A 27,373-nucleotide genomic window follows, 5' to 3' on the forward strand; every position below is an offset into this window, starting at 1 on the left:
TTAGCTATCTATTATCTATCTATCTATTATCTATATATCTATTATCTATCTATCTATTATCTATCTATCCAGCCATCTATCTATTATCTATCTATTATCTATCTATCTATTATCTATCTATCTATCTATCTATCTATCTATCTATCTATCTATCTATCTATCTATCATCTATCTATTACCTATCTATCTGTCTCCCTTTTTCCTAATCACCCTGAGTCTGCCTCTGTATACACAGTCCTTTATCTACTACCCTATTGTGAAATATTTATATTGTATTTTTTCTATTTTCCATACGGCGCAGATCTGTAGCAGCGTTATATTCCATATATTCAATCGATATATATTCTATACGGAATATACTCCTGTGCATAACACTTGCGACATATCAGTGACTGCTTTGTGCGCGCCAATGTATTTTACTCTTCTTTTATTCTTGTATCTCTTTTATTACTACTTCTACCTTACGTGTCATCGGATGGGATGCTTATGTTAATTGTCTGTAGGCTGGAAGAAAGAAGGAAGGAGGGTCCAGCAGTGAAAGAGTTAGCCCTGGTTGGTGTTTGATTGCACATCTGTCAGATTTTAGGCTGGTGACGTGTGGTAGCAGGAAACTGGAGTGTTTGGGACTATAATCGATGAGACTTAGCTGTGGGTTGGAAGCAGAAGCGAGCAGGAGCCCTGAGAGGGGAGACAATATCACAATAGGAGGACTGAGGCTTCCAGAGAAGAAGAAGACCCCTCCACACTGTGGCTGCTTATCTCAGCAGCCTGCTGCCTCTACAAACTCTCCTACCCCTGCATTAAGAAAATCTCACATCTGCTCAAAAGGATTTCAAGAAGAAGGACCTATCTAGCCCAACACAACGTGGCCATAGGTAAGAATATATTTTCTTCTATTGACCCATGTATTTTTCCCATAGACTTAATGCTCTAGTAGCTTTGGTGATAATGGGTTAACTCATGGTGAATAGATAGTGGTCATAGACCATCATAGTCCCTGGGAGGGTGAAGGGAGACGTACCACCAGACAAAAGAGTGACCCTCATCAGAATTAAGACATTTTTTTTTTTAAATTAAGACGTATAGTAGACTCTCCAAGCTAAAGCTGTGGTTCTCTCCAGTCAATTTAGAGTAAAGAGATTAATCACCCTACGACTAGATAAAGCGGAGGATGTTGTAGCCTGAAGACATGAATGTCCAGTTGGGTTTGGAGACCAGTGAAGACATTTCCGGCTCAGGCCAAGAGCTTATGCACAATCACAATAGGACTTTACATCCACCTGTTCCCAGATCTTCGTTGGTTTCCAGTATGACTTCCGTTCTGGATGGAAGTGACTATCACCGGTCGGATCATCATCTGGCAACCTCCTTACATCCAGGACTTGGATTTGGGGGCGATTCACCTCCGGCATCTGCTAATAGTTACACTACCTTGACGCCACTGCAACCTCTCCATGACAAGTTCCATCATCATCAGCACCACCAATGCGTCCCAGTTGGAAATGTGATTGGAAGTTTTACGCTCATGAGGGAGGACAGAGGCCTTGGCCCCCCTAGTAACTTTTATAGTCACTATCCCAAAGATATAAGCATGGGACAAAGCCTTTCCTCCTTGCCAAGTCCTAACCTGACCGGCATGCACAGCTACGGCCATCCTTCTGGACATTTGTCTAATGAGAAGATGGTATCTGGCAATGGGTTTGATGCCCACCATCATAGTATGTTCAGCAGAATAGACCAGCACTTTTCCAGAGAGTTATCCCCACCTCCATCCTCTGGAGTTGGTTCACCCAACAATATGCACCAACATCACTATGTGCATCACAGATCTGAGATAAACTGCAGGCAAAATCCACCCATGCCAACGCAAAACACTACCAATCTTTCCAGCCAGCTGGAAGAGATAAATACCAAAGATGTTGCCCAAAGAATTATTGCAGAGCTGAAAAGATACAGTATTCCTCAAGCTATTTTTGCTGAGAGAGTCCTGTGTAGGTCACAGGGGACCCTATCAGACCTTCTAAGAAACCCCAAACCTTGGAGCAAGCTAAAATCTGGAAGAGAGACCTTCAAGAGGATGTGGCGATGGCTTCAGGAGCCCGAATTCCAGAGAATGGCAGCTTTAAGGTTAGAAGGTAAGATACTTTATTTCAAGCATGCTGGTGGTGACCTCGGACAATACAGGGAAAGGTCCAACACACGTTTGGGTGACAACAACCTCAAATGCCTTCTCAGTTGTGAAATTAGGCACCAAAATCAGGTGGGCCCATGTGCACAATCCTGTATTCTCTTAGTACAAGGGTGGCATAAGGTTTGACTTTTACCACCGGCATTATTTAACATACATTGAATACTACAAGTCGTACACCCTCGTGCTCACTATAGTTGCGCTACGTCTTCTCCAAAGTTCCCTGTGTTTTTCTTGGTTGTCAATCATATACGATGTGTACGGAGCCATCATGTCACATTACCTGGGTAGCTAAAACTGCAGTGCCTTAATTATCTAAAGACACATCCAGTCTTTCAAACTACTTTTCTTCCTTTCTCTTTCTATCTTTCTATCTTTATTTCTCATTCTTTCATTACTTTCCTCTTTATTTTTCTTTCTTGTTCCTTCTTTTTCTTTTCTTTATTTCTAACCTATCTCTTTTCCTCCTTTCTGTTTTATCTTTTTTCTCTTCCCATCTTTCTCTCTCTCCTCACATCTTTCTTCCTTTCTCACTATCTTTCTTTCTCTTTCCCTTCCCTCCTATCTTTCTCTTCTTTCCATTCTATCTTTGTTTTTCTCCCATTCTATCCTTCCTTCTCTTCTTTATATCCTTCATTCTCCCCCTTTCTTTCTTCTTTCTATTCCTCTCTAATCTTCTTTCTCTTCCTTTTGTTCTCTCTTCATTTCTATTTTTCTTTCTCTTTCTTTTTTCTTTTCTTTTTCGTCCATTTCTTTTTTATCCTTCTCTTTTATCTTTTTTGTTTCTGCGTTTCTTTTAATTTTCTTCCTTTCTCTACCCTTCTTTTTCTTTTCATCTTTATCGTCCATTTTTTCTATTTTTAATCCTTTTTCCTTCTTTGTCTCTTTCTCTTCCTTTTAATCTTTCTTTTTACATCTTTCTTGTCCATTTTTTGCTATCGTTCTTTTATATAAAATTTCCTTCTATGTTTTTTTCTTTCTATCTTTCTTACTTTTCTTTCTTTTTATTTCCATCTTTCTTGTCCATTTTTCTTTCTGTCATTCTTTTACACGCTTTTCTTTCTGTTCCTATCTATTATCTATCTTTCTTTTTTTGCTCTGTGTTTCTCTTTTTCTCCCATTTTTCATTTTCCTTCTATCTATCCATCCAATATCTGTCTTTATTTTTCTCATTCTTCCTATGCATCTACTGATCTAGAATATTGTTTTCTGTCCAGTAATATCTCTCTGTCTATGGCTGTATAATCATGCCTCTGCATGATCATCTACCCCATATTATATTCTATAGGTAGCGTTTCATACATTTCAGCTTCCATACAATAGTAACATTAACTGAGACCTGAAATTCGGAGCTTTCAATTTTTTTGCCTATTTTGTGGAACGTGGAAAGCTTTATAGGAAAGAGTGGGCAATTTGTAGGTGTATAAATGTATATGTAATTATACCTAAATTAATGCAATATTCGGAACTCGGGAAATTGTCGGATGGGCCTAGATATTCTTTTTTCAGCCTGAAAGCCAATCTTTGCAACAGTATTTATAATTCTGATTCATCTTGAGAAATTTTTGCAATTTTTTTCAAGTTATCTATCTACCTATTTATCTACCTATCTATGTATTATCTATCTCATATATATCTTTCTATCTCTCATCTATCTATCTATTATCTATCTATTATTTATTTATCTATCTATTATCTATTTATTATTTATCTATCTGTTATCTATCATCTATCTATTATATATCTATCTATTATCTATCATCTATTATCTATTATCTATCTATTATTTATCTATCTATCTATTATTTATCTATCTATTATTTATTTATCTATCTAGCTATCTATTATCTATCTATCTATCTATCATCTATCTATCTATCTATCTATCTCATATCTATTATCTATCTATCTATCTATCTATCATCTATTATCTATCTATCTAACTATCTATCCATCTATCTCATTCCTTCTATCTATATCATTCCTTCTATCTATTATCTATCTATCTATCTATCATCTATCATCTATTATCTATCTATCTATCTCATTCCTTCTATCTATATCATTCCTTTTATCTATCTATCTATCTATCTATCTATCTATCTATCTATCTATCTATCTATCTAACTATCTATCTATCTATCTATCTATCTATCTATCTATCTATCATCTATTATCTATCTATCTATCTCATTCCTTCTATCTATATCATTCCTTTTATCTATCTATCTATTATCTATCTATCTATCTATCTATCTATCTATCCACCATTTAAAGTTGGTGTTTGGTATAATGTAGGAAATTGATTTTTTTAACTAATTTGCATGCTGTATTGATAAAAGGAAATGGATCATTTCACTTCTTATATATGTGTATCGGCCTTGTGTTCTGACCAAGAAATTCATTGATTAGCTGAGATCATAGAGAAGATCTGATGAAAGCGCAAATGATTAATATTTTTTCCCTTCGACGGCAGCCTTTACAGCACTTCACATACAAAATGGCGGTAAGGTTCCATCATGGAAGGAAAGCAGTGAACTGCTGACCATGGGTCATTTCTTGTAACATTTCCAATATTTTTTTTTAATAGAATAATTTATTTTCCATTACATGTACTCTGGAATTTGCCAATATTATGAAATGTATACAACTAGTTATACATTTTTTATAAGTAAACCAATTCTACACTGTCTTATAGTAGGAATGTAATATCCTGTCAGATTTTGTCATTTTCGAATATTTTTATGTCAACATCTTTTTTTATACTTGTATTTTTTTCATTATAAAAAAAAGCACCTTAAATGTATTTTCTATTTGGATAAAATATATTGCACATGTAGAAAATGTTTTGTATGAGTTTGTAAGATATAGTTGTTAGTACACAATTTTATGTTACTTTAATTTTTTTTTGTATTTTATTTACATATTCCATACGGTTTTGAAAATCACATACCTCATCTTAACGTAAATTACTGGAAAATAAAACCCTGCTGATATTTGCCTTATAGTTAGTAGTTTTACTCCAAATTTTATCGTAGACGGTCAATTATAATACGAGACGTTTATGATTTTTTTCTTAATTAAACCAATAAAACCATTATATCAATAGCGCTGATGCTTTACAATATTAACCATAGAAAATCAGGTCACTTTTATCAGCTGCTACCCAATAGACCTTGCCATCTAAAATGTACCATGTAGGCAGATCAGGGCCGATATTTATGTTGCTGTGCAGTGCCTAGTGGAAGCCGAAGGACAATAAAGCCAAGATTGGTAAAGGAACGAATGTTAAAAGTGTGGTAAAGATAAGAATGGTAAAGGTACGAATGTTAAAGTTAAGGGTGGTAAAGGTACGAATGGTAAAGGTAAGGGTGGTAAAGCCAAGGATGGTGAAAGCCAAAGATGATAAAGGCAAGGATGGTAAAGGTATAAATGGTAAAAGTGAGAATGGTAAAGATAAGGATGGTAAAGGCAAGGATGGGAAAGGTACAAATGGTATGGTATGACAAAACCAAGGATTGTAACGGTAAGGATAGAAAAGCCAAGGATGGTAAAGACAAGAATGGAAAAAGCAAGGATGGTAAGGCCAAGGATGATAAAGCTAAGTATGATAAAGCCAAGGATAGTAAAGGCAAGGATGGCAAAGGTATGGATGGTAAAGGCAATGATGATAAAGGCAAGAATAGTAAAGGCATTGATGCTAAAGGAAAATAGGGTAAAGGCCGGGATGGTAAAATAGGAATGGTAAAGGCAAGGATGATAATGGTAAGGATGGTAGAGGTAAGGACAGTAAAGGCAAAGATGGAAAAGTTATGGATGGTAAGGGCAAGAATGGCAAGGCAAGGATTGTAAAGATAAGAAGAGTAAAGGTACACATGGCAAAGGCAATGATCGTAAATTCAAGGATGGTAAGTTAAGAATTGTAAAGGCAAGGAGGGTAAAGGCAAGGAGGGTAAATGCAGGAATGGTAAAAACAAGGATCGTAAAGACAAGGATGGTAAAAGCAAAGCTGATAAAGGTAAAGATGGTAAAGGTAAGGATGGTAGAGGCAAAGATGGTAAAATCAAAGTTGCTAAAGGCAAATATGTAAAAGGTATATTTGGCGAAAGCAATATGGTAAGCAAGGGTGGTACAGGGCAGGAGGGTAAAGGCAAGAATTACAAAGGCAAGGAGGGTAAAAATAAGGATTGTAAAGGCATACAACATACTGTATGTATCTCCAGATTTCTCAGCATCATTGATTTTAATGTAAGCTGGCTATGCAAATTAAAGAGGTAATTCTTACAATGTCAACTTATTTTTCTCAATAAATTATAATTACAAAAATATACAGAAAAAATATACCGCACTTAAAAAAAATGTAATTTTGCTAAGTATTTTATGCAATAATATCTCTATCGCCATTTTTAAGCTAGTGACTTGTTCCTATAAATGTCGTATTGTGGCACCAATGGCAGCTAATAAAACAAACACTTAAAATTGCCTCACAGGAATCTCTAATAATTTTGTTTAGGCTTAAAGAAAATGGCAAAAAATATGGAAAAATCATAGTTTGCAATAGGAACTAAACAAGGATTTCTTTTCCAGGTGAGTATATATATATATATATATATATATATATATATATATATATATATGTATATATTTATATATATATCCCATAATTTACTGTTTAAACAAATGTGTTAAGGATAATAATAATAATTTTAAAAGTATAACAAATCTTCTTTGCATCTGTAGTTTTAAAATGTCTTAAAGGGACTCTGTCACCTGAATTTGGCGGGACTGGTTTTGGGTCATATGGGCGGAGTTTTCGGGTGTTTGATTCACCCTTTCCTTACCCGCTGGCTGCATGCTGGCTGCAATATTGGATTGAAGTTCATTCTCTGTCCTCCGTAGTACATGCCTGCGCAAAGCAATCTTGCCTTGTGCAGGCGTGTACTATGGAGGACAGAGAATGAACTTCAATCCAATATTGCAGTCAGCATGCAGCCAGCGGGTAAAGAAAGGGTGAATCAAACACCCAAAAACTCCGCCCATATGACCCAAAACCAGTCCCGCCAAATTCAGGTGACAGGTTCCCTTTAAAACAAATCAAATTAAAGGATCATTAAAGTGTGAAAGCTGTAAGGTGCCACATTGGCAGAGGACAAAAAACATAAGTGAAGATTTAAAAAATATATAAAATGAAGGAAATAAAATAAAACAAAAAAAATTAAATAATAATAATACTGTAATAATAATAATAATAATAATAAATAACAGAAAATCCCTGCAAGACATGCGGTTCCTTTCCTCTCCTCCCTGAGAATCTACAAGGCTTGCACATGAACAAAGGACCAAAGTCCATTTTAACCTTTCCATTGTCAGTGCATTAAAGTGTGAATTGTTGCAGCCCCCTAGCAGGAAGAATGACTGTGACATCCTGGTCGATCAAGCAGCCTAGAAATTAACACAGCTAGGGTTGGTATAAAACATGGCCCTCACCAATGGGAAACCACCCTGTTCCTAATGATCTCAGAATAACTTGTCAGCTACTTTATTGAAACAATTTACTAATATTAAATATGAATATTAATGAGAGGGAAAGAAAAATGTCCGGTATGGAAACAAAAAAAACTGGGAGAGTAAAGGAATGATAGTAATATATATCATCAATGCACACAAGGGACTGACCCTCATCTACAGGGCGTCAGAATGGATATTGAGAGTTAATATGTGCAAACTGGAAAGCGCTGCGGAATATGTTAGCGCTTTATAAAAATAAAGATTATTATTAATTAACCCCTTCATGACCTGTCATGGCCGTGTGAGAGCTTGCTTTTTGCAGGACGGCTCATACTTTATACTGACACCATTGATGTTACCATATAGTGTACTAGAAAACGTAGTGTGTGGTGAAACTGCAAAAAAAGCACAATTCCAACATTTTTGGGGGGTTTTAGTTAGCATGTTCAATCCATGCTAAAACTAACCTGCCATTATGATTCTCCAGGTCAGTACGAGTTCACAGACACCCAACATGTATGGATATTTTTACTTAAGTGTTGGAAAAAGATTCAAAAATTTGTAGCAACATGTTTTTTTTTTTTTGCTTATATCGCCATTTTCTGAGACCCGTGGTGTCTCCATTTTCGTGATCTGGGGCTGGGTGAGGGCTTATTTTTTGTGTGCCGAGCTGACGTTTTTATTGATACCATTTTGGTGCAGATACAATCTTTTGATCGCCAGTTATTGAATTTTATTGCAATGTTGTGGCAACCAAAAAAACACAATTTTGTCGGTTTGATTTTTTTCTCATTACGCCATTCACCGATCAGATTAATTTACTTTATATTTTGATAGATCGGGCGATTCTGAACACAGCAACACCAAATATGTGTATTTTTTATTGTTTTACTTTCAGTGGGGCTGATTTGAACTTTTGCGCTTTTAATTTTATCATTTTTTATTAAACTTTTCTTTTCATTTTTCACTTGCTTCAATAGTCTCCTTAGGGTACTTGAAGCTGGGAATCATACACCGACCACAAGCTGGCGCTCACAGGAGTGTCGTAATGAAAGACCTGGGGGTCTTCTACAGGCCCCGACTGCCATTACAACCCATCAACGCCACACGGTTACATGACAGGGGCGTCGATGGGCGGCATTTGTGACACTCATCTGCTGGTGCGTGTTAAACCCAGCTGTCAGAGTTAAAGGCACATGATGGAAAAGTAAATCAGGAAAGATTTGGGTTCAGCCCTGGAACCCGCATCAAAGTCAGGGACACCATCAACGACGTAACTATATCTCAAAGGTCGTAAAGGAGTTAAAATTTTACAGTATTGAAATATTTCAAGTAGTGATCTAAAAATTTTACCTATTCGTTAAATATAATATAAGTAGGTGAACATTGTTTGGGAATTAACTTAAAAATATCTGGAAATCTGGATTCGCTTTAGGTGATATATAAACACACGTGTATGTTATCTATCTCATCTCTCTATCATCTATCCATATATTATCCATCTATTATCTATCTATCTATCTATCTATCTATCTATCTATCTGTCTATTATATATCTATCTATTATGATCTATCTATTATCTATCTATCATCTATTATCTATCTATCTATCATCTCTCTATTATATATTATCTATCTATGATCTATTATCTATCTATTATCATCTATTATCTATCTATTGTCTATTATCTATCTATCAATTATCTATATATCTATCTATTATCTATATCTATTATCTATCTATTATCTATCTGTTATCTATTATCTATCTATCTATCTATCTATCATTTATCTATCTATCTATTATCTATCTATTATCTATCTGTTATCTATTATCTATCTATCTATCTATCTATCTATCTATCATCTATCTATCTATCTATCATCTATCTATCTATCTATCATTTATCTATCTATCTATTATCTATCTATTATCTATCTGTTATCTATTATCTATCTATCTATCATTTATCTATCTATCTATTATCTATCTATTATCTATCTGTTATCTATTATCTATCTATCTATCTATCTATCTATCTATCTATTATCTATTATCTATCTATCTATCTATTATCTATCTATCTATCATTTATCTATCTAGCTATTATCTATCATCTATTATCTATCTATTATCTATCATCTATCTATCTATTATCTATCTATCTATCTATCTATTATCTATCTATCTATCTATCTATCTATTATCTATTTATTATCTATTTATTATCTCTCTATGATCTATCTATTATCTATCATCTATCTATCCATTATCTATCTATTTGAAAAAATGGAATAGTACAATATTACAACTTAGGGTGCACAGGCCTCCCCAGCAATTCATCAACTACTTGCTAAAAAAGTCCATAAACAGGGAGAAGGAAGGCAGCACTCCATATAGTTTTAGGTGAAAAAGGTGGATTTTTATTCAGACCCACATGGCGTGGTGATGTTTCAGCTCACACTGAGCCTTTTTCAAGCCTTCTATCTATCATCTGTCTATCTATCTATTTATCTATCTATTGATTATCTGTCTATTATCTAATATCTATCTATCATCTATTATCTATCTATTATCTATCTATTTATCTATTATTTAACTATCTATTATCTGTCTATTGTCTATCTATCTATCTATCTATCTATTATTATCTGTCTATTATCTATTATCTATCTATCTATTATTTATATATCCTCTATCTATCTATCTATCTATCTATCTATCTATCTATCTATCTATCTATCTATCTATTATCTGTCTATTATCTATCTATCATCTGTTATCTATCTATTATCTATTATCTGTCTATTATCTATCTATCATCTGTTATCTATCTATTATATATCTATTATCTGTATATTATCTGTCTACTATCTATCTATCTATCTATCTATCTATCTATCTATCTATTATCTATCTATCTATTATCTATCTAACTATCTAACTATCTATTATCTGTCTATTATCTATCTATCTATTATCTATCTAACTATGTATCTATTATCTGTCTATTATCTATCTATCTCACATATCCATAGAGCTCATCTCTCTGTATATTTTCTATTCTCTATTTCTCCCGCTATTTTACATACTTGACGCCATGCGTATTTGAGCAGTTTGGCGCAGTGTTATCTCCAGTGTGGTTAGATACAGTAATTGTACTCTACAGTGAATGATTGATTGATGGTTTTTTAATCATACCCCTGTGAGGCATTTTAACAGTGCTTGTTTGTACACACTACACATAGGACCGTGGGGTTTTAATTCGGCTATGCTCTCTGTATATCTGTACATTAATGGACATTAACCAACATTAGTCAAGTTGAATTTTGATGAGATGCCACAATCCATAAAAGGTAAGATGGCGCTCAGTCATCTGCTCAGCTTTCGAGGGTTTTCGCCACCTAAAGTTCATATTCTGGTCATTAATCAAGCAGTTGAACACAATCCATTGTTTCTATGTACAACCATCTCAGACTGGGGGGAACGCCTAAATATAGTGGTCTTCAATCTGACTTCCATAAAACATGTTCTGCCCCTACACCATGATCACAACTTCAATATTGGCAAAAACCTCCAGAATAATTTATACATGCATTCTTAAAATGAATAATTGATAAGCCTTTAGGATTGAGGCTACTTTAAAATTAGACTTTCTCTAAGGCCTGGCAGTGAAAGGGTTATGGCAAAAAAAAAAAAGAAAAATCATTGATTTCTACAGCGGACTCAGTCAGCGCCACTCACAGAGACACACACACAATCCACTCATAAACTACCCACAAGCCCTCGCGCTTCATTCCCAAGGGGAGCTTTCTGTGAGCGTCCTATTGATTTTTGATTTTACAGAAATTAGCCCCTTTTCCCCCCCAATCTTTTTTTTATTTTCATTTTTGATTTCTGATGCGATTTATATACATTTGTGATTTTATGAGGTTAACGATGAGGGAAGAAAATTACAGAGGCGGATGAAATGATAGACGTGCTGGATATTTTACATTGAATTACGCCAAATAACATAGAATATTACAACATTATGTACAGAAAATGTACATTTTACATATACGTTCGTATATTGTATTTTGCCTTTTTTACTGCTTTTTCCTGAAATCAGAAATTACATTTAAAAAAAGGTATACATTTTTCTGATTTTTTCATCTTTATTTTTTTTGTAACTGATTTTTTTTGCTTAGCCCTATCCCTAACCATAGCCCTAACTCAATCCTTTACCATAGCCCCTCGTCCCTAATCATATCCCTACTTGTAGTTAGAAAAAGTGTAAAAATATAAAAGTAGCTCTTAATGAAAACATGATTCAGTACTGTCTTCATTCATTAGCCCCTCAACTTCTATCATCTTGGTCGCTACTCTAGTAGAGTTCAGGCTCCTCAGCTTCTGTCATCTTGGTCCCTGCTCATGCAGATTTTAGGCTCCTCAGTTTCTGTCATCTTGGTCCCTGTTCATGCAGAGTTCAGACTTCTCAGCTTCTGTCATCTTGGTCGCTGTTCATGCAGATTTTAGGCTCCTCAGTTTCTGTCATCTTGGTCGCCGCTCATGCAGATTTTAGGCTCCTCAGCTTCTGTTATCTTGGTCGCTGTTCATGCAGATTTTAGGCTCCTCAGCTTCTGTCATCTTGGTCGCTGCTCATGCAGATTTTAGGCTCCTCAGTTTCTGTCATCTTGGTCCCTGTTCATGCAGAGTTCAGACTTCTCAGCTTCTGTCATCTTGGTCGCTGTTCATGCAGATTTTAGGCTCCTCAGCTTCTGTCATTTTGGTCGCTGCTCATGCAGATTTCAGGCTCCTCAGTTTCTGTCATCTTGGTCACTGGTCATGCAAAGTTCAGGCTCCTCAGCTTCTGTCATCTTGGTCGCTGTTCATGCAGATTTTAGGATCCTCAGTTTCTGTCATCTTGGTCACTGCTCATGCAGATTTTAGGCTCCTTAGCTTCTGTCATCTTGGTCGCTGCTCATGCAGATTTCAGGCTTCTCAGCTTCTGTCATTTTGGTCACTGCTCTTGCTGATTTCAGGCTACTCAGCTTAAGTCATCTTGGTTGCTGCTCATGCAGAGTTCAGGCTCCTCAGCTTATGTCATCTTGGTCGCTGTTCATGCAGATTTCAGGCTCCTCAGTTTCTGCCATCTTGATCGCTGTTCATGCAGGTTTCAGGCTCCTCAGTTTCTGCCATCTTGATTGCTGTTCATGCAGGTTTCAGGCTCCTCAGCTTATGTCATCTTGGTCGCTACTCATGTAGATTTCAGGCTCCTCAGCTTATGTCATCAAGGTCGCTTGGTCGCTGCTCATGCAGAGTTCAGGCTTCTCATCTTCTGTCATCTTGGTCGCTGCTCATGCAGAGTTCAGGCTTCTCAGCTTCTGTCATCTTGGTAGCTGTTTATGCAGATTTTAGGCTCCTCAGCTTCTGTCATCTTGGTCGCCGCTCATGCTGATTTCAGGCTTCTCAGCTTCTGTCATCTTGGTCACTGCTCATACAGAGTTCAGGCTTCTCATCTTCTGTCATTTTGGTCGCTGCTCATGCAGAGTTCAGGCTTCTCAGCTTCTGTTATCTTGGTCGCTGTTCATGCAGATTTCAGGCTTCTCAGCCTCTGTCATTTTGGTCACTGCTCTTGCAGATTTCAGGCTCTTAAGCTTATGTCATCTTGGTCGCTACTCATGTAGATTTCAGGCTTTTCAGCTTCTGTCATCTTGGTCACTGCTCATGCAAATTTCAGGCTCCTCAGCTTATGTCATCTTGGTCGCTGCTCATGTAGATTTCAGGCTCCTCAGCTTATGTCATCTTGGTCGCTTGGTTGCTGCTCATGCAGAGTTCAGGCTTCTCATCTTCTGTCAACTTGGTCGCTGCTCATGCAGAGTTCAGGCTTCTCAGCTTCTGTCATCTTGGTAGCTGTTCATGCAGATTTTAGGCTCCTCAGTTTCTGTCATCATGGTAACCGCTCATGCAGAGTTCAGGCTCCTCAGCTTCTGTCATCATGGTCACCGCTCTTGCAGATTTCAGGCTACTCAGCTTAAGTCATCTTGGTTGCTGCTCATGCAGATTTCAGGCTCCTCAGTTTTTGCCATCTTGATCGCTGCTCATACAGGTTTCAGGATCCTCAGCTTATGTCATCTTGGTCGTTGATCATGTAGATTCCAGGCTCCTCAGCTTCTGTCATCTTGGTCGCTGCTCATACAGAGTTTAGACTCCTCAGTTTCTGTCATTTTGGTAGCTGTTCATGCAGATTTCAGGCTCCTCAGCTTCTGTCATCTTGGTCTCTGCTCATGCAGATTTCAGGCTTCTCAGCTTATGTTATCTTGGTTGCTGCTCATGCAGAGTTCAGGCTCCTCAACTTCTGCCATATTGGTCGCTGCTCATGCAGATTTCAGGCTCCTCAGCTTCTGTCATAGTGGTCGCTGCTCATGCAGATTTCAGGCTCCTCAGCTTCTGTCATAGTGGTCGCTGCTCATGCAGATTTGATGCTCCTCAGCTTATGTCATCTTGGTCGTTGCTCATATAAAGTTCAGGCTTCTCAGTTTCTGTAATCTTGGTCGCTGCTTATTCAGAGTTCAGACTCCTCAGCTTCTGTCATCTTGTTTGCTGCTCATGCAGCGTTCAACTCCACAGAATCTGTAATTCTGTCTTGTCAGTGCTGCTCATCGTACAGTGAGATGGGGAGGAGACCACATTTGGCAGTCCCCATAGACTTTGGCACTTGGCTTACCTATCCATTCTAGGCCATTGTTTCCGTTATTAGAGCTAAATTAAATTACTTCCTTTGGACACCACTTTGTTCATAAATAACATATCAAGAACTGTGCTCTATATACTGTATGTATATATGGAGATACATGTGCAAATGTCTGCAAGAGTAGAGCATGATACATACTCTTAAAGGTTTTTTTTTCAGACTGAAGCACGTATCTGCCAGAAAAATGACAAATGCCAGATTGTTGAGAGTCACAACATATCCAGTATTTACCACCTAGTCAGTGGATATATTAATAATTTTTTTGAACCGTAATATCAATATTTGTTTGCCAGGTAAATAGGGCATAAAAAAATACATGGAGCGCAACAGACTATTTGATATATTTTTCAAAAAGCTGAAAAAACAGCAACCCAACCCAAAACAAGTCAGCAAAGGAAAGACATGAAAATATATCACAAAGAGATACAATAGGTATGGTAGAGCCAATCACTTTAAGGTTTATTGACAACTACGCCAACAAGAGGGCTGAATATGGATGTTTTGTGCCAGGTTCAAATTGATGCACTATTCCTCCCCCCCCCCCCCCCAAAAAAAAAAAAAAAAAACTCAAATCAATATGTAGAAAAACTAATTACATTAAGAAAAATAAATGAAAAAATGTAAAATTACAATTTTTAGCACAATCAAGTTTTGAATGATGGTTCTGGAAGCATTGACCTACTACTATGCGACCAAAAATGTTTGATGATCTTAACATAATAATTACTGTTTCTAAATGATCGTTCCTACAATGAAAACAATGTTGGAATAAATCTCAGCGTTTCTTGTAGACTTTAGGCTTTAGGGGATCAGGTCAAAAAGAGGTGGGAACATGAGATGAAATGGCATTTTGGCATTTCGGTGGGTGCTTGTGATGGGATGGGAGGACAGGAATGGGTTTGGGATGGTTGCGATTTCCACATTTATGTTCTCTGGAACCAAAGATATCTGGTCTTTGCTGTTGAAGACCACACAAACGGTTGTCTTCTATCTCTTTAGCATAATATTGCATATTTTCTAATTTAAAAAGTTATTCATGTTCGTCATGATGACGTTCCTCGGTTTCTAGAAAACACACAAAAAAACAGGCAAAGATGCTTACCTGTCTAGGCCTTGAATCAAATGCACTGTCATGGTGCAGCGGGCCAAAGTAAAGATGGCAACTACACAGGTGTGGCAATACCAATGAGACAGCCAGCCTACAATCAGGGATTGGCCGTTTGGCACACTAGTGCAAACGAATAATCAGCAGCAGTGTTCAAACAGAGAATGCAAAACACCTTTGCCTGTTTTTTTCGTGTGTTTTCTAGAATAGTGGAGTTTTTTTTCCTATTTTTCCTCCTTTTGTGGTTGTTTCTCAGTTTCTGTAGCAACTTCAATCCTGTGATTTTCTCCTACTTTAGGGAACATAATGTGCTCATGCAACATTTTTTTACAGGTGTGAAAATATGAAGTACTATGACAGCTTTGATCTTGTGCTCATGTTAACTCATGTATGGATGCAGATGTCTTTACTCACTGATCTACCACCATGTAATTAGGACATGTTCGCGTCTTGATGTGACGATTACAACAGGTGTCTTGGCGTTTTCATATTGTTTAGTATGAAATTAAAACGAGGAAGCGCTTCCTCATGGAAATTGACAATAACCACATACCAAGCCTTGAAAAACTCCAACAAGGGGCTGCCATCTTGGGACTTATACACCATCATTAATCCTGATAACTTCTTAGTTGTTACTAAACATCGAGAACTAAAAAATCAAAATGTCATAATTTTTTTTATTTCATACCCCACACACTGCCAGCCTTTCCCTTTTCACAAAGCCAGGATCCCTGTTAATTTGTTTGGATTGGGTTCCATACATGGTCTTCAGTTGGCCCATGCCTTCCTACAAGGGACCATTAAATGTCATGATATTTGTTTTATATATGTCTTTCAAAATGTATGGGAGCAATAGAGAAACATGTAGGGGTTCCTACTAAATGAACAATCACCTTATCTATCTAAAGGCCCAAGAAGAGAACATTACAAGGGTGATGATAGACATGGCTAGAGTTTCATGACTGAAGTTGAGCTTTATCATAACCTTAACCATAGCTTCCAATAAAAAGTTTAGCTAACCACTCCTAATTGCATTGAAAACTAGTCTTTTAGGGATAAGATGGTGGCCTTCTGATGAGGTTTCACTGTATTTACAGATCAGCCTTGTCAATCAAAGTCAAGAATGCTAGTTAGCATATCATGGCTCTTCCTAGTAACACCACACTTCTTGAGAATTGAGAATCCAGATGTGTTTCCAAAAGCCATACACATCTTAACAAGACCAGATGACCTTCTAATGGGTTTGGGGGCCTCGTGGCTAGAGATCTTGGAATGCAGATGTGTTGCCAAAAGCCATACACATCTCAATGAGTCCATATGGCCCTCTAATGGGTATGGGGACCTCCCAATTCTTCTACAAGTATTGGGAAGATAAAGATTGAGAAATTGGATTTACACAACCTAATCCTTTTGTTCTAAGAAATATCCAGCCACCAGAGGAGTATAATGGTTTTTTACTCTCCTCTTCCTACTAAGAACATACACATGCTTGGTTTTGCAGCTAAGGGTAGTCGGAAGAGTTAGCAAAAAGATTTGAAGGACTCTGCTGCTTAACGTGAGTACTCCATGGCAATCGGACGAGGGCAATGCAGACTTCTTAGGCAAGTATTCGAATGCAGGCATCCTTGATGCCTCTTGTGATTACAAGGCATTTGGGTGTTGGCTGAGGACGTGCCCACTGCCCCGATCTGGCTGCCACAGAGTATTGTCTTGGATGCTGGACCTAGGCACTCATCTCGTTCCTGAATGCTAGCAATCTTGGTCGACTTTTGTGATTTCTAGGCTTTAGAGTGTTGCCCAAAGAAGGTACCACTACTCCGGTCAGTTTGCCACAAAGTACCAATATAGACAGTGTACCATAGTGCTGCTAATCTTTTTACTCAACACTATTGGTCCATGGCTAATAGCTATCTAATGTGTATTGCAACCTTAAGGACTTATAAGAGAGGAACGTTCACATTCTGGCTGGCCTTGTGGTCTAGTTTCATTTCAAAAAAGGTCATATATGAAGAATTGTGAATTAAGAAAGGTATATCTCATGGTTGGTCTTAAATCCTTCTCCATGTTTAATGAGAACCTGAGTGCTCCTTTTGTACAATCATGGTCCACTCTTGGCCTAGAAGAATGGGCGGAACCTAAATAAGCAATAGACTTTTACTAATATGAGAAAGGATGTTGTTTTGGTCTAAGATCTAAGATATTTTAGATCTTGAGGACCACATGTAGATAATTTAAATGCAAATAGGCTGTAACTCACAGCTCCCAGATCCAACATTTACTAGGTTCCTTTAAATACAAGAAATGCTAATATATAGGCACCTATGACCCAATAACCACGTGATCCAAGCGAGTCTCCATGACAGGTGAATAGCTTATCATGCACCGCAGTGTAGTTAAGCCATCTTGATTGCGATCACATTAACCTTTATATAGTGCTATCATGTGCTGAGCTTACAGACTCTGTCCATTAATTGCTTCTCCGCTATGTACAAATCACTATACCAATAAAATTGTCACATTCCTCCTCCCAGCAAGACTCCTTTGGTGTCACAGCCCGAACTATGACACCTCCCCTCGTTCCATATGCAAGAAACCGCCATTACTTTACAGGTTCATAATGGAAAGTTTACCCTGTAAATTGTCCCTAGCTGCCCTCCTATTAAATCTTTCATTAAGAAGGTGCTTTATAGATGGCTGATCCTCTCGTGCCGCCGAACATATCAAGTAATTATTGTCATTTTGTATCCAATTACTGGCCTTATTTCATTACCGCCGGTTGTATGCTAGTTTTATCTGAATTGTTATTACAGGCTTTGCTTAACCCTTAAAGATGTCGATTTTGTAGCCCGTCTAGAAAAAAAAGGGAGGTGAGTGGGTTGAATGCAACCTCAAAGATATAGATTTTCCAAGATCGCTCTTAACCCTTTTTTTCCTGCAGAGCCTTCCTTTTTATGAAGACCCCCCTACACTATCTCTGGAAGGGAATTGGGAGAATTGGATGCATGTAACGCTCCGGCCCTGTAGGGGTTAACATGCATATATACAGTGCTGTATTCCGCACAGCTGGGTCGTGATCAATATTTTTCTATCAGTGTGCAGTGTCCCAGACAAGAGCGGGGGGAAGGGAACGAAAAGGAGAACTGACCAGATGGGGACAAGTGAAAAAACAAGGAATAGGTGGGTGGTGGCAGTGGGGGGCAAGGTTTATATGCCATAACCTGTAACACGATCAATTCTCCTGATATAGTGTATTGATAAACATTAATAGAATTATGGGTTATGAATGCAGGTTTAATGCGACACTAATTGAGATTGTATGTTATTAATGAAATATCATCAGTGTGCGAGGGATGGACGCACATAGTAAATGGGCCAAATATCGTCCGTTACAACAGATTTTTGGCTGTAATAAGCTTTAGTCTGTGGGGCATAATGGAGGTTGTGAAGACTAATATTCACATGCAAAGCGCAGTTTGGTCTAAGCAGGTATTAAATAATTTACAGTATAATGGTTAGAGGTATAGACATGGAGAAGTAATGAGAAGTAATGAAAATGATCCCGCTTGGTGAACAACCTTACCCCCACCCAACAAGATGCTCCTTTGTACCTATGCTCAACCAATGCCAAACCTTCAGGACCCCTTACACATTAGACTAACATCAGCCATATCTGCCTACATCGAAAGTCTAAAATGTGCGCAGTCACTCAAGTCTCCCCTGACAGGTGATGTCAGGGGAGTTAAGGATCCAACATGTTCAGTTTTGGACCATCAATAATATTATTTTCTAAGGCAGTGTTCCTCAACTCCGGTCCTCAAGAGCCACCAACAGGTCATGTTTTCAGGATTTCCTTAGCATTACACAGGTGATTGAATGCTTGCTTGTCCAGGTGATGCAATTATCACCTTTGCAATACTAAGGAAATCCTGAAAACATGACCTGTTGGTGGCTCTTGAGGACTGGAGTTGGAGAATACTACTCTAAGGAATATGCCTCCGCCAGAAATGTCTGGCAGCGGCTTTCTTGTACACCATTGTGCTCGGCAGAGCTAACACCCTTCTCTATGGCAGCCATGTAATGTGTATAGAGGGCTTATGTCTACACGTACACATACCTCATCTTTTCTTCAAAACCAACAAAAGACAAGTTTTTGGCGGGGTGGCCAATAAGGAGTTTCCTCTTCTTGCCCATTTTCCAGTTTTCAAATCTGTACGTAGTGGTTTGATATGGACTGTACCCCACATCCCTTTAGCCAGGAACATAGCAAGCTGTGGGGTTGGCAGCAGGAACAAAACTATGGTACGCGCAGAGGATGCAGTCACACCCAGGCACTAAAGTCTAGTGGGGACGAAAAAGGTTCCTTTGGCCACTATGGAAGACTTGTGGTAGCTGGGGGGTTTGGTTGGAGATTTTGCATTGGGGCCATCGAGCGTCAGGTTATGTGGAGGTAATAAAGCCTAGAGATATTATTAATATCTATTTTTAAAGAAATCTAGCTAAGACTCTGTTCCCAAATGTGACATGATCTTTGTCTGGTATTAATAGACTGGGGCTAAGCTCGGCTACTTCTGACAGACCCATAGGCAATGAATGGAGCGGAGGTTGAGAATGCATATATCTGCCCCATTCAGAACGGGGCTGCACAGTCCGGTTCTCAGGGTTACAGAGCGTTGGGGGTCCCAGCTGTTGGACCCAGAGTGATCAGCAAATTATACTCTATCCTATGAACAGGGAATAACTTGATTTTTAGGGAATAACCCTGTAAAGACTTGGACAATTTTCCTTTTAGAGCTTTTGTGTTTTTCTCTTCATCTCCCCCAAAATTTGAAAAAATTCAAGTTGTAAAAAAATGTGGCTTGTCTCACCGTTCTTTGTGATCTGTAACATTTAACTTTTTAGTCGATGGAGCTGTGTGAGGACTTGATTTTTGTGTGCCGAGCTGTACTTTTTATGGCTACCATATACAACATTTGGATGGTGTTGAAAAATAGTTTTATAAACTATTTTTATTGGTTATATAATTTTATATTTTAATAGATACTATTTATACAGATGCGGGGATACCAATTATGTTTATTTTATTTTTTTATGTCTTTATTTTTGAATGGGGAAAAGGGGCGATTCAAAAGTTGATATATATATATATATTTTTTTTTTAACAAAGCATTCTTGAATTTGGACTTTATGTTTTAGTTCTCCAAGGCACTGCAATCATTTGGTTGTTTTTAGTTTGTATGGTGATTCATCAGTGTTTCAGAATATAATTAAAAAAAAATCACGATCTCCTATGAAGCCCAGCCACAGGCTAAACATCACAGGAGAACCCCCAAATACTTTGACAACTGATTAGCACCCCACAATCATGTGTCAGAGGTGCTGTTGGACCCATTTAAAAGGGTTGTCCGATGGTAAATTAATTTTTTTTATTAGCCAGTGATTGATTAAAAAATAATAAATGTCAGTGATTAAAAGTAGCTAGCTCAGATAGCCTCTGTTAAAGGCAGGTGCTGGCTGTGTAAGACAGCAGGCATTTGCTCTATATTGGAATGGCCTGATCTACTAAGCTTGCTTCATACGCCCGTGTCATGATGAGTCTTTATATCTTGAAGTGCAAACGGGTAAAAATCAGTAGACTGTGTAAGACTATATTCATATAATTGTATGGGAAATTGGGCCAATCACGTCCACAAATTGCAGACATAGAGGGCTCTGTGTGCTCATCTGCACAGTTAATGGATGCCGAAGCTGCCTTTACGTTGCGTGCATTATTCTGTTGCTGTAGATAAGCCCCCGATGTATCCTGAAAGATGAGAAAAAGAGGCTAGATTATATTCACCTGGGCAGGCGGTCCGATCCTCTTCTTGTCTTCACGCTGCGGCTCCGGCTTCGGCGTACTTTGTCTGCCCTGTTGAGGGCAGAGCAAAGTACTGCAATGCGCAGGCGCCGGGCCTCTCTGCCTTTCCCGGCGTCTGCGCACTGCAGTACTTTGCTCTGCCCTCAACAGGGCAGACAAAGTACGCCGAAGCCGGAGCCGCAGCGTGAAGACAAGAAGAGGACGTCATCGTAAGAAGCTGGGAGGCCCCGGACCGGACCACGACGCCCATCGGATCGGACCGCCGCCCAGGTGAGTATAATCTAACCTCTTTTTCTCATCTTTCAGGATACATCGGGGGCTTATCTACAGCATTACAGAATGCTGTAGATAAGCCCCTGATGCTGGTGGGCTTACCTCACCCGTGATTTTGGGGGTGACAGGTTCCCTTTAAAGGGGGAAAGCTGAAGGACACATTAGGACATCATGATTTCCATGGAGCCTTTATAAGTTTGCAACTTGCCTCTTGTTCTACAGAAGTTTGCAACTTGCCTCTTCTTCGTTGAGTCATTTAGTGGGGGCAATTGTGTTGCTTTGCTTAAGACTGATAGAATCTTACATAGTGGCCTCTTTAAGCCAGAAAATTCTCTGTTTAACCTTAAACCCAAGATTTATAGGCCTGTATGGGAATTTTGGGCAGAGTCCTAAGAAACATTCACCTCTAACCTCCTGCTTGTAATGGCCGTTCTATTTCTTCAGACTGTACAGAAGTCGAACCATTACTAGAAAAAAGGTGAAAAGTGGATTATTTGCATTACTCTGCGCACAATTTATTGGTGTAAAAATTAACAATGCTCTCACTGGTTCAATCTTGGAAATTAACTTGCCAATGACTTAACCCCTTAGTGACAGCCAAATTTTTGAAATCTGATCAGTGTCACTTTATGTGGTAATAACTCTGCAACGCTTCAACAAATCCCAGTGATTTTGAGATTGTTTTTTCGTGACGCATTATACTTTATGATAATGGTAAATTTAGGTCAATATGTTTTGTGTTTATTTATAAAAATTATCAAAAATTTGAGAAAAATGTTAAAAAATTAGCAATTTTATAAATTTGAATGATTATCCCTTTAATCCAGATAGTCATACCACAGCAAACCATTAATAAATAACATTTCCCACATGTCGGCTTTACATCAGCATTATCTGTAATATGTTATTTTATTTTATTAGCATTTTAGGAGGTTTAAAAATGTAGCAGCAATTTTTCATTTTTTCAAGGGAAATTTACAAAATGTATTTTCTTACGGACCTATCCATGTTTGAAGTGAATTTAGGGGTCCCATATATTGGGAAACCCCCAAACGTGACACCATTTTAAAAACAGGACCCGTAGACATATTGAAAACTGCTGTCAGGTAGTTTATTAACCCTTCAGGTGTTATACAGGAATTAATGCAATGTGACATGACAGAAATGAAAATGTGTATTTTTACCACCTAAATGACGCTAACTTCTGAACAGGTTACAAGAGCCGTCAGACTCTAAGGCTGCTATTTGGTCGTGAATTGCCATGGCAAACATCAGGACCACAAAATCATGATCTGAGGGCACCAGTTTGGATAAAGAGGAAACTCCCACAATCATTTATAATGATGTAGTCACTATTGACAGCAGCATCTAAGGGGTTAACTGATTTGGGAGCAGGGGTGGATTAAGGGTAGCCAGGGCCCAGGGCTGTTCAGACTCTGTGGGCACCCCGGTCATGCGACCGAGTCATCATGTACCTGAACCAGATTATTCCAGAAAAATAGTTGCTGAGTGAAACTCCACTTCTCACCTATCACACATTAACAGTTCCCATCACCAGATCACACATATAGCCAGCAGATTTTTTGTTTTGGCCAAAAGATTTTTCATGCCGTCATCATAATACAGTAGACACTTTTGGCCGGGCCCTACTCTACTGTAACCTATTAAATATTTGTTAAAATATGCAATACAATTTAGGTATATTTTTATTTATTTTTCAATTTTTAAAATGACCAATAATATCACATACAAGGAACAAATACAACACCATGACCAGACAACATATTACCACCAGTGACCGAAAAATATCACATACAAAGAACAAACACCACTGCACCATGACCAGACCCCATATTACCACCACAAAGTGACCAAATAGTACGTACAAGGGACAAATACCGCAACACCATGACCAGACAACATATTACCACCACAAAGTGACCAAATAGCACGAACAAGGGACAAATACCGCAACACCATTACCAGACCACATATTACCACCACATAGTGACCTAATACTGCAATACTGATCAGTGATAAAAAAAAAACCACAATACTATCACCATATGTGCCAGTATTCACAGGAGATCTGTACTTAGTATGCTGTGTCTGTGTAGAGGTAATACAGTGATCACCGGTGACATTATACACAGGACCTCTGTAAATAGTATACAGTGTACAGTGTCGGTGTATAGGTAACACTGACTCACCAGCAATGTCTCTAGGTGAAGTCCTTCATCTTTCATCCAGCACAGACCGCCATCACTTCTTCCAGCCAGGACTCATCTCTGCAGGAAATAACACAGTTATCTCGAGCTCCACTTGCAGAACAAATTACTTAATTTTTCCCAACTTCTACATTACGCCACATGAAGAAAAAGAGGCAACATAGTATCATTCTACACAGTAACAGGACCGCCCCCCTCATTTAAAACAGTGTCCTCAAAAAATAAAATAAATACATCACTGCAGTAATAATATCCCTTATTTAGCCCCTATGGTAATAATAATATCCCCCATCCTGGCCCCGTGTATCTCATTCCTGGCTCCAGCCATATGTTCTCGCATCCTGCCCTCATGAGTATCCATCCTGCACCATCTGTCTCCATCGTATCCATCCTGCCCCATGATCCTGCACGATCTGTCTCCAATCCTGCCCCATGTCTTTCATTCTGCCCCGTGTCTCCAATCATGCCCCGTATCTACATTCTGCCCATGTCTCCAATCCTGCCCCATCTGTCTCCAGCCCTGCCCCCAATGTGTCCAGCATCTCTGCCCCAATGTGTCCAGCATCTCTGTCCCCAATGTGTCCAGCATCTCTGCCCCCAGTGTGTCCAGCATCTCTGCCCCCAGTGTGTCCAGCATCTCTGCCCCCAGTGTGTCCAGCATCTCTGCCCCCAATGTGTCCAGCATCTCTGCCCCAAATGTGTGCAGCATCTCTGCCACCAATGTGTCCAGCATCTCTGCCCCATCTGTGTCCAGCATCTCTGCCCCCAATGTGTCCAGCATCTCTGCCCCATCTGTGCCCAGCATCTCTGCCCCAATGTGTCCAGCATCTCTGCCCCAATGTGTCCAGCATCTCTGCACCCAGTGTGTCCAGCATCTCTGCCCCCAATGTGTCCAGCATCTCTGCCCCAATGTGTCCAGCATCTCTGCCCCCAATGTGTCCAGCATCTCTGCCCCCAGTGTGTCTAGCATGTCTGCCCCCAATGTCCAGCATTTCTGCCCCCAGTTTCCAGCACTCTGGCCTGGGTACCCCGGATTGCCGCTCCCAATTTAAAAAAAAAAAAAAGTTCTTCTCACCTGACCACGCTCCTGCGGCGAAGCTCCCTCCTAGCAGCTGAAGCTCGCACTCGCCGGCGACTGACAATGACATCAGACGCCGGCGACGTGCGCGCTGCGGCTGACGTCAGCTGCCAGCCCCCGATTGGCTGGCAGCTGTTAACTATTGACGTGCAGGCTCACTGCCAGCCTCCGATTGGATGGCGGCTGTTAACTATTGACGTGTGGGCGCGAGCCCGCATGTCAATAGCGTTAAACTGCCGCAGCACCAGTAGGGACCCGGTGAGCAGATGAGACGGGGCCCGATGCGGGCCCCCTCTGCCCACCGGGCCAATACGCCAGTCAGAGCAGTAATACCCTGATGGCGGCAGTCAATCTGAGCGGTAGCCCAGGGCCCCCCACACCAATGGGCCCTTGGCTACCGCCCAGATTGACCTCATTATAATCCGCCCCTGTTTGGGAGGTGCAAACACTGATCTTGGCTTATACAGCAAGTTGTCAGCTACAGTGAACAGCCGACAGCTGCTGGATTGTCACCTGTATGGGGAGGCTATTCTCTTATATCTCAGGTCAGTTAAAAGACGTATTGGCGGTCATTAGTATCTGTATTGGAGAGCTTGCTATTTTATACATAAATGTATGAAAATATCCTAGCGAAATTAAAGGGGTTTTCTCAAGATCAATCTTCAGGAGCATGCTGCTCACTTGCCTCCCAGCTTCTTGTTTCCCTTGATGAATGGGTTACTAACGATTGACATTTCAAACCTGCAGTACTCTCCAATTTTGAACGCAGAGGCAGCTTTATCTCTCCAGCATCAAAACTTACGAGCGCTTACAAGATCTATAGAAAATTGCTCATAAGCACTGCACTCTTTGTCTAAGAGGCTGACAACCACTGAGGTGGTCAGTAACCTAGGCAAAAAGCAGTCAACTATAAAAGTAAAAGTGCCTTGATTAATTTTAATAAGTTTCTACAATAAACTTTCCAATTTTCATGCTGAGACAATCTCTTTAATGTTGTGTCTCTATACTGAAGACTATTCGATATTGTATTTATAATAGACACAAACTCAAAGAGTTGAAAAGTTTTGCCTCCGCGATGATGATGTGTACTAATTAAGTTGTGTTACCTGTGCCCGCAGCCTGCAAAAGGAAAGAGCAAGAGCAAACCAAAGCCGAAAGAAATCACGTTCCTAAAAGGCACCGTTTGGTCTTCACCGATATCCAGCGACGCACGCTACATGCCATTTTTCATGAGAACCAGAGGCCCTCCAAGGAATTGCAGATCACCATCGCCCAACAGCTTGGCCTTGAGCTGTCCACTGTCAGCAACTTCTTCATGAATGCTCGCAGGAGAAGCTTGGACAAGTGGATGGATGAGGGTCATGGGCGTCCTCCATCTTCTTCCAGCTCTTTATCATCCAAAGGTGGCTCAGCCATTGCTTGCACCAAAGCATGAAAGAGATGCCTATAGCGCTATCAACCAAAGATAGTATCAGCCCAGCTTTCATTGTCATCCCTTCTCCATCTTGGATCTTGATATGTCTTTAGGACAAAATGACTTATAAAAGTTATTATGAGGGCAAGACTGGTCCTTGCTTTAGTGTCACCCATTGCGGTCGTTTGGCTGATACATGTTCTAGGACTATAGACTAGTCTATACACGGTCATTATTTATTTTATTTGACACTGCACACAGCGCACTACAATTTATACAGGTATCATCTTCGCTTGCCAGGTCAATAATGGTTGGATGGCAGCAGGTCTATTGATTGGTTTACCACCAATCACGGTTGGGTGACAACTGTTTTTTCATTGGTTCACCACCAATGACAGCTGTGTGGCAACAGGTCTTTTGGTAGGTTCACCACCAGAGATGTTTGGCATTCACATGCTGCAGCACCGACATTTCTAAATGGTTGCAAAAATGTTTTTAGGACACGCGCTTGACACTAGCGATCTGTGGGTCAATAATCAAGAAGGCATGCAGACTGGTTCTCACCTGTTCCTCTGCCATGCCCAACGTGTGATGGCAAACTTTCATCAAGCTTTTTATTTTAGACACTACATGAAAAATGACGTTCAATAGCTACCTCTGAATAAAGCTGACAATGACAGGCTGTTGAAATACTTCATACTAATCTCAGCTAACCTCAGATAAGGCTCTATCAGGCATTAATATAAGGGCAAGAGGCAGTAGTCATAAATGGGTTTGTAAATATTGTTATGTTTCATCTTTTGGATTGATAGCATTTTTCTGGCGGTGCCTTCAAGATGAATAACATACTACACAGTGAGGCACATGATGGTCCATGCAGTAGTAGAGACTGCTTTCTCTACTCTTCTATCGGCCAACCCTAGTCTTAGCCACTAAGCCCTACAACCACCTTCTTGTATTTTAGTGAGCAGACATTGCAGGCACAATG

The 27,373-nt window shown here is 39.3% G+C and overlaps 1 protein-coding gene across 1 annotated transcript; it reads left to right on the plus strand.

The window, feature by feature from the left end:
- The first annotated feature begins 669 nt into the window (after positions 1-669).
- On the plus strand, positions 670-26,406 carry LOC138638036 (hepatocyte nuclear factor 6-like). Its single transcript, XM_069727013.1, has 3 exons — positions 670-875; positions 1,122-2,135; positions 26,090-26,406. The coding sequence occupies exons 2-3, from the start codon at positions 1,190-1,192 to the stop codon at positions 26,404-26,406; spliced, it is 1,263 nt and encodes a 420-aa protein (XP_069583114.1). The 5' UTR covers positions 670-875; positions 1,122-1,189.
- The last annotated feature ends 967 nt before the right edge of the window (positions 26,407-27,373 follow it).

This window comes from Ranitomeya imitator, chromosome 1, assembly GCF_032444005.1.
Source record: "Ranitomeya imitator isolate aRanImi1 chromosome 1, aRanImi1.pri, whole genome shotgun sequence".
NCBI lineage: Eukaryota > Metazoa > Chordata > Amphibia > Anura > Dendrobatidae > Ranitomeya > Ranitomeya imitator.

What these genes read in the sequence shown, in the direction of transcription:
- LOC138638036 (XM_069727013.1), top strand. Translation starts at nt 1,190, where the DNA reads ATGAATGTCCAGTTGGGTTTGGAGACCAGTGAAGACATTTCCGGCTCA. An exon ending in GGCAGCTTTAAGGTTAGAAG is followed by an intron (nt 2,136 to 26,089) that starts GTAAGATACTTT and finishes CTGTGCCCGCAG; the next exon opens with CCTGCAAAAGGAAAGAGCAA.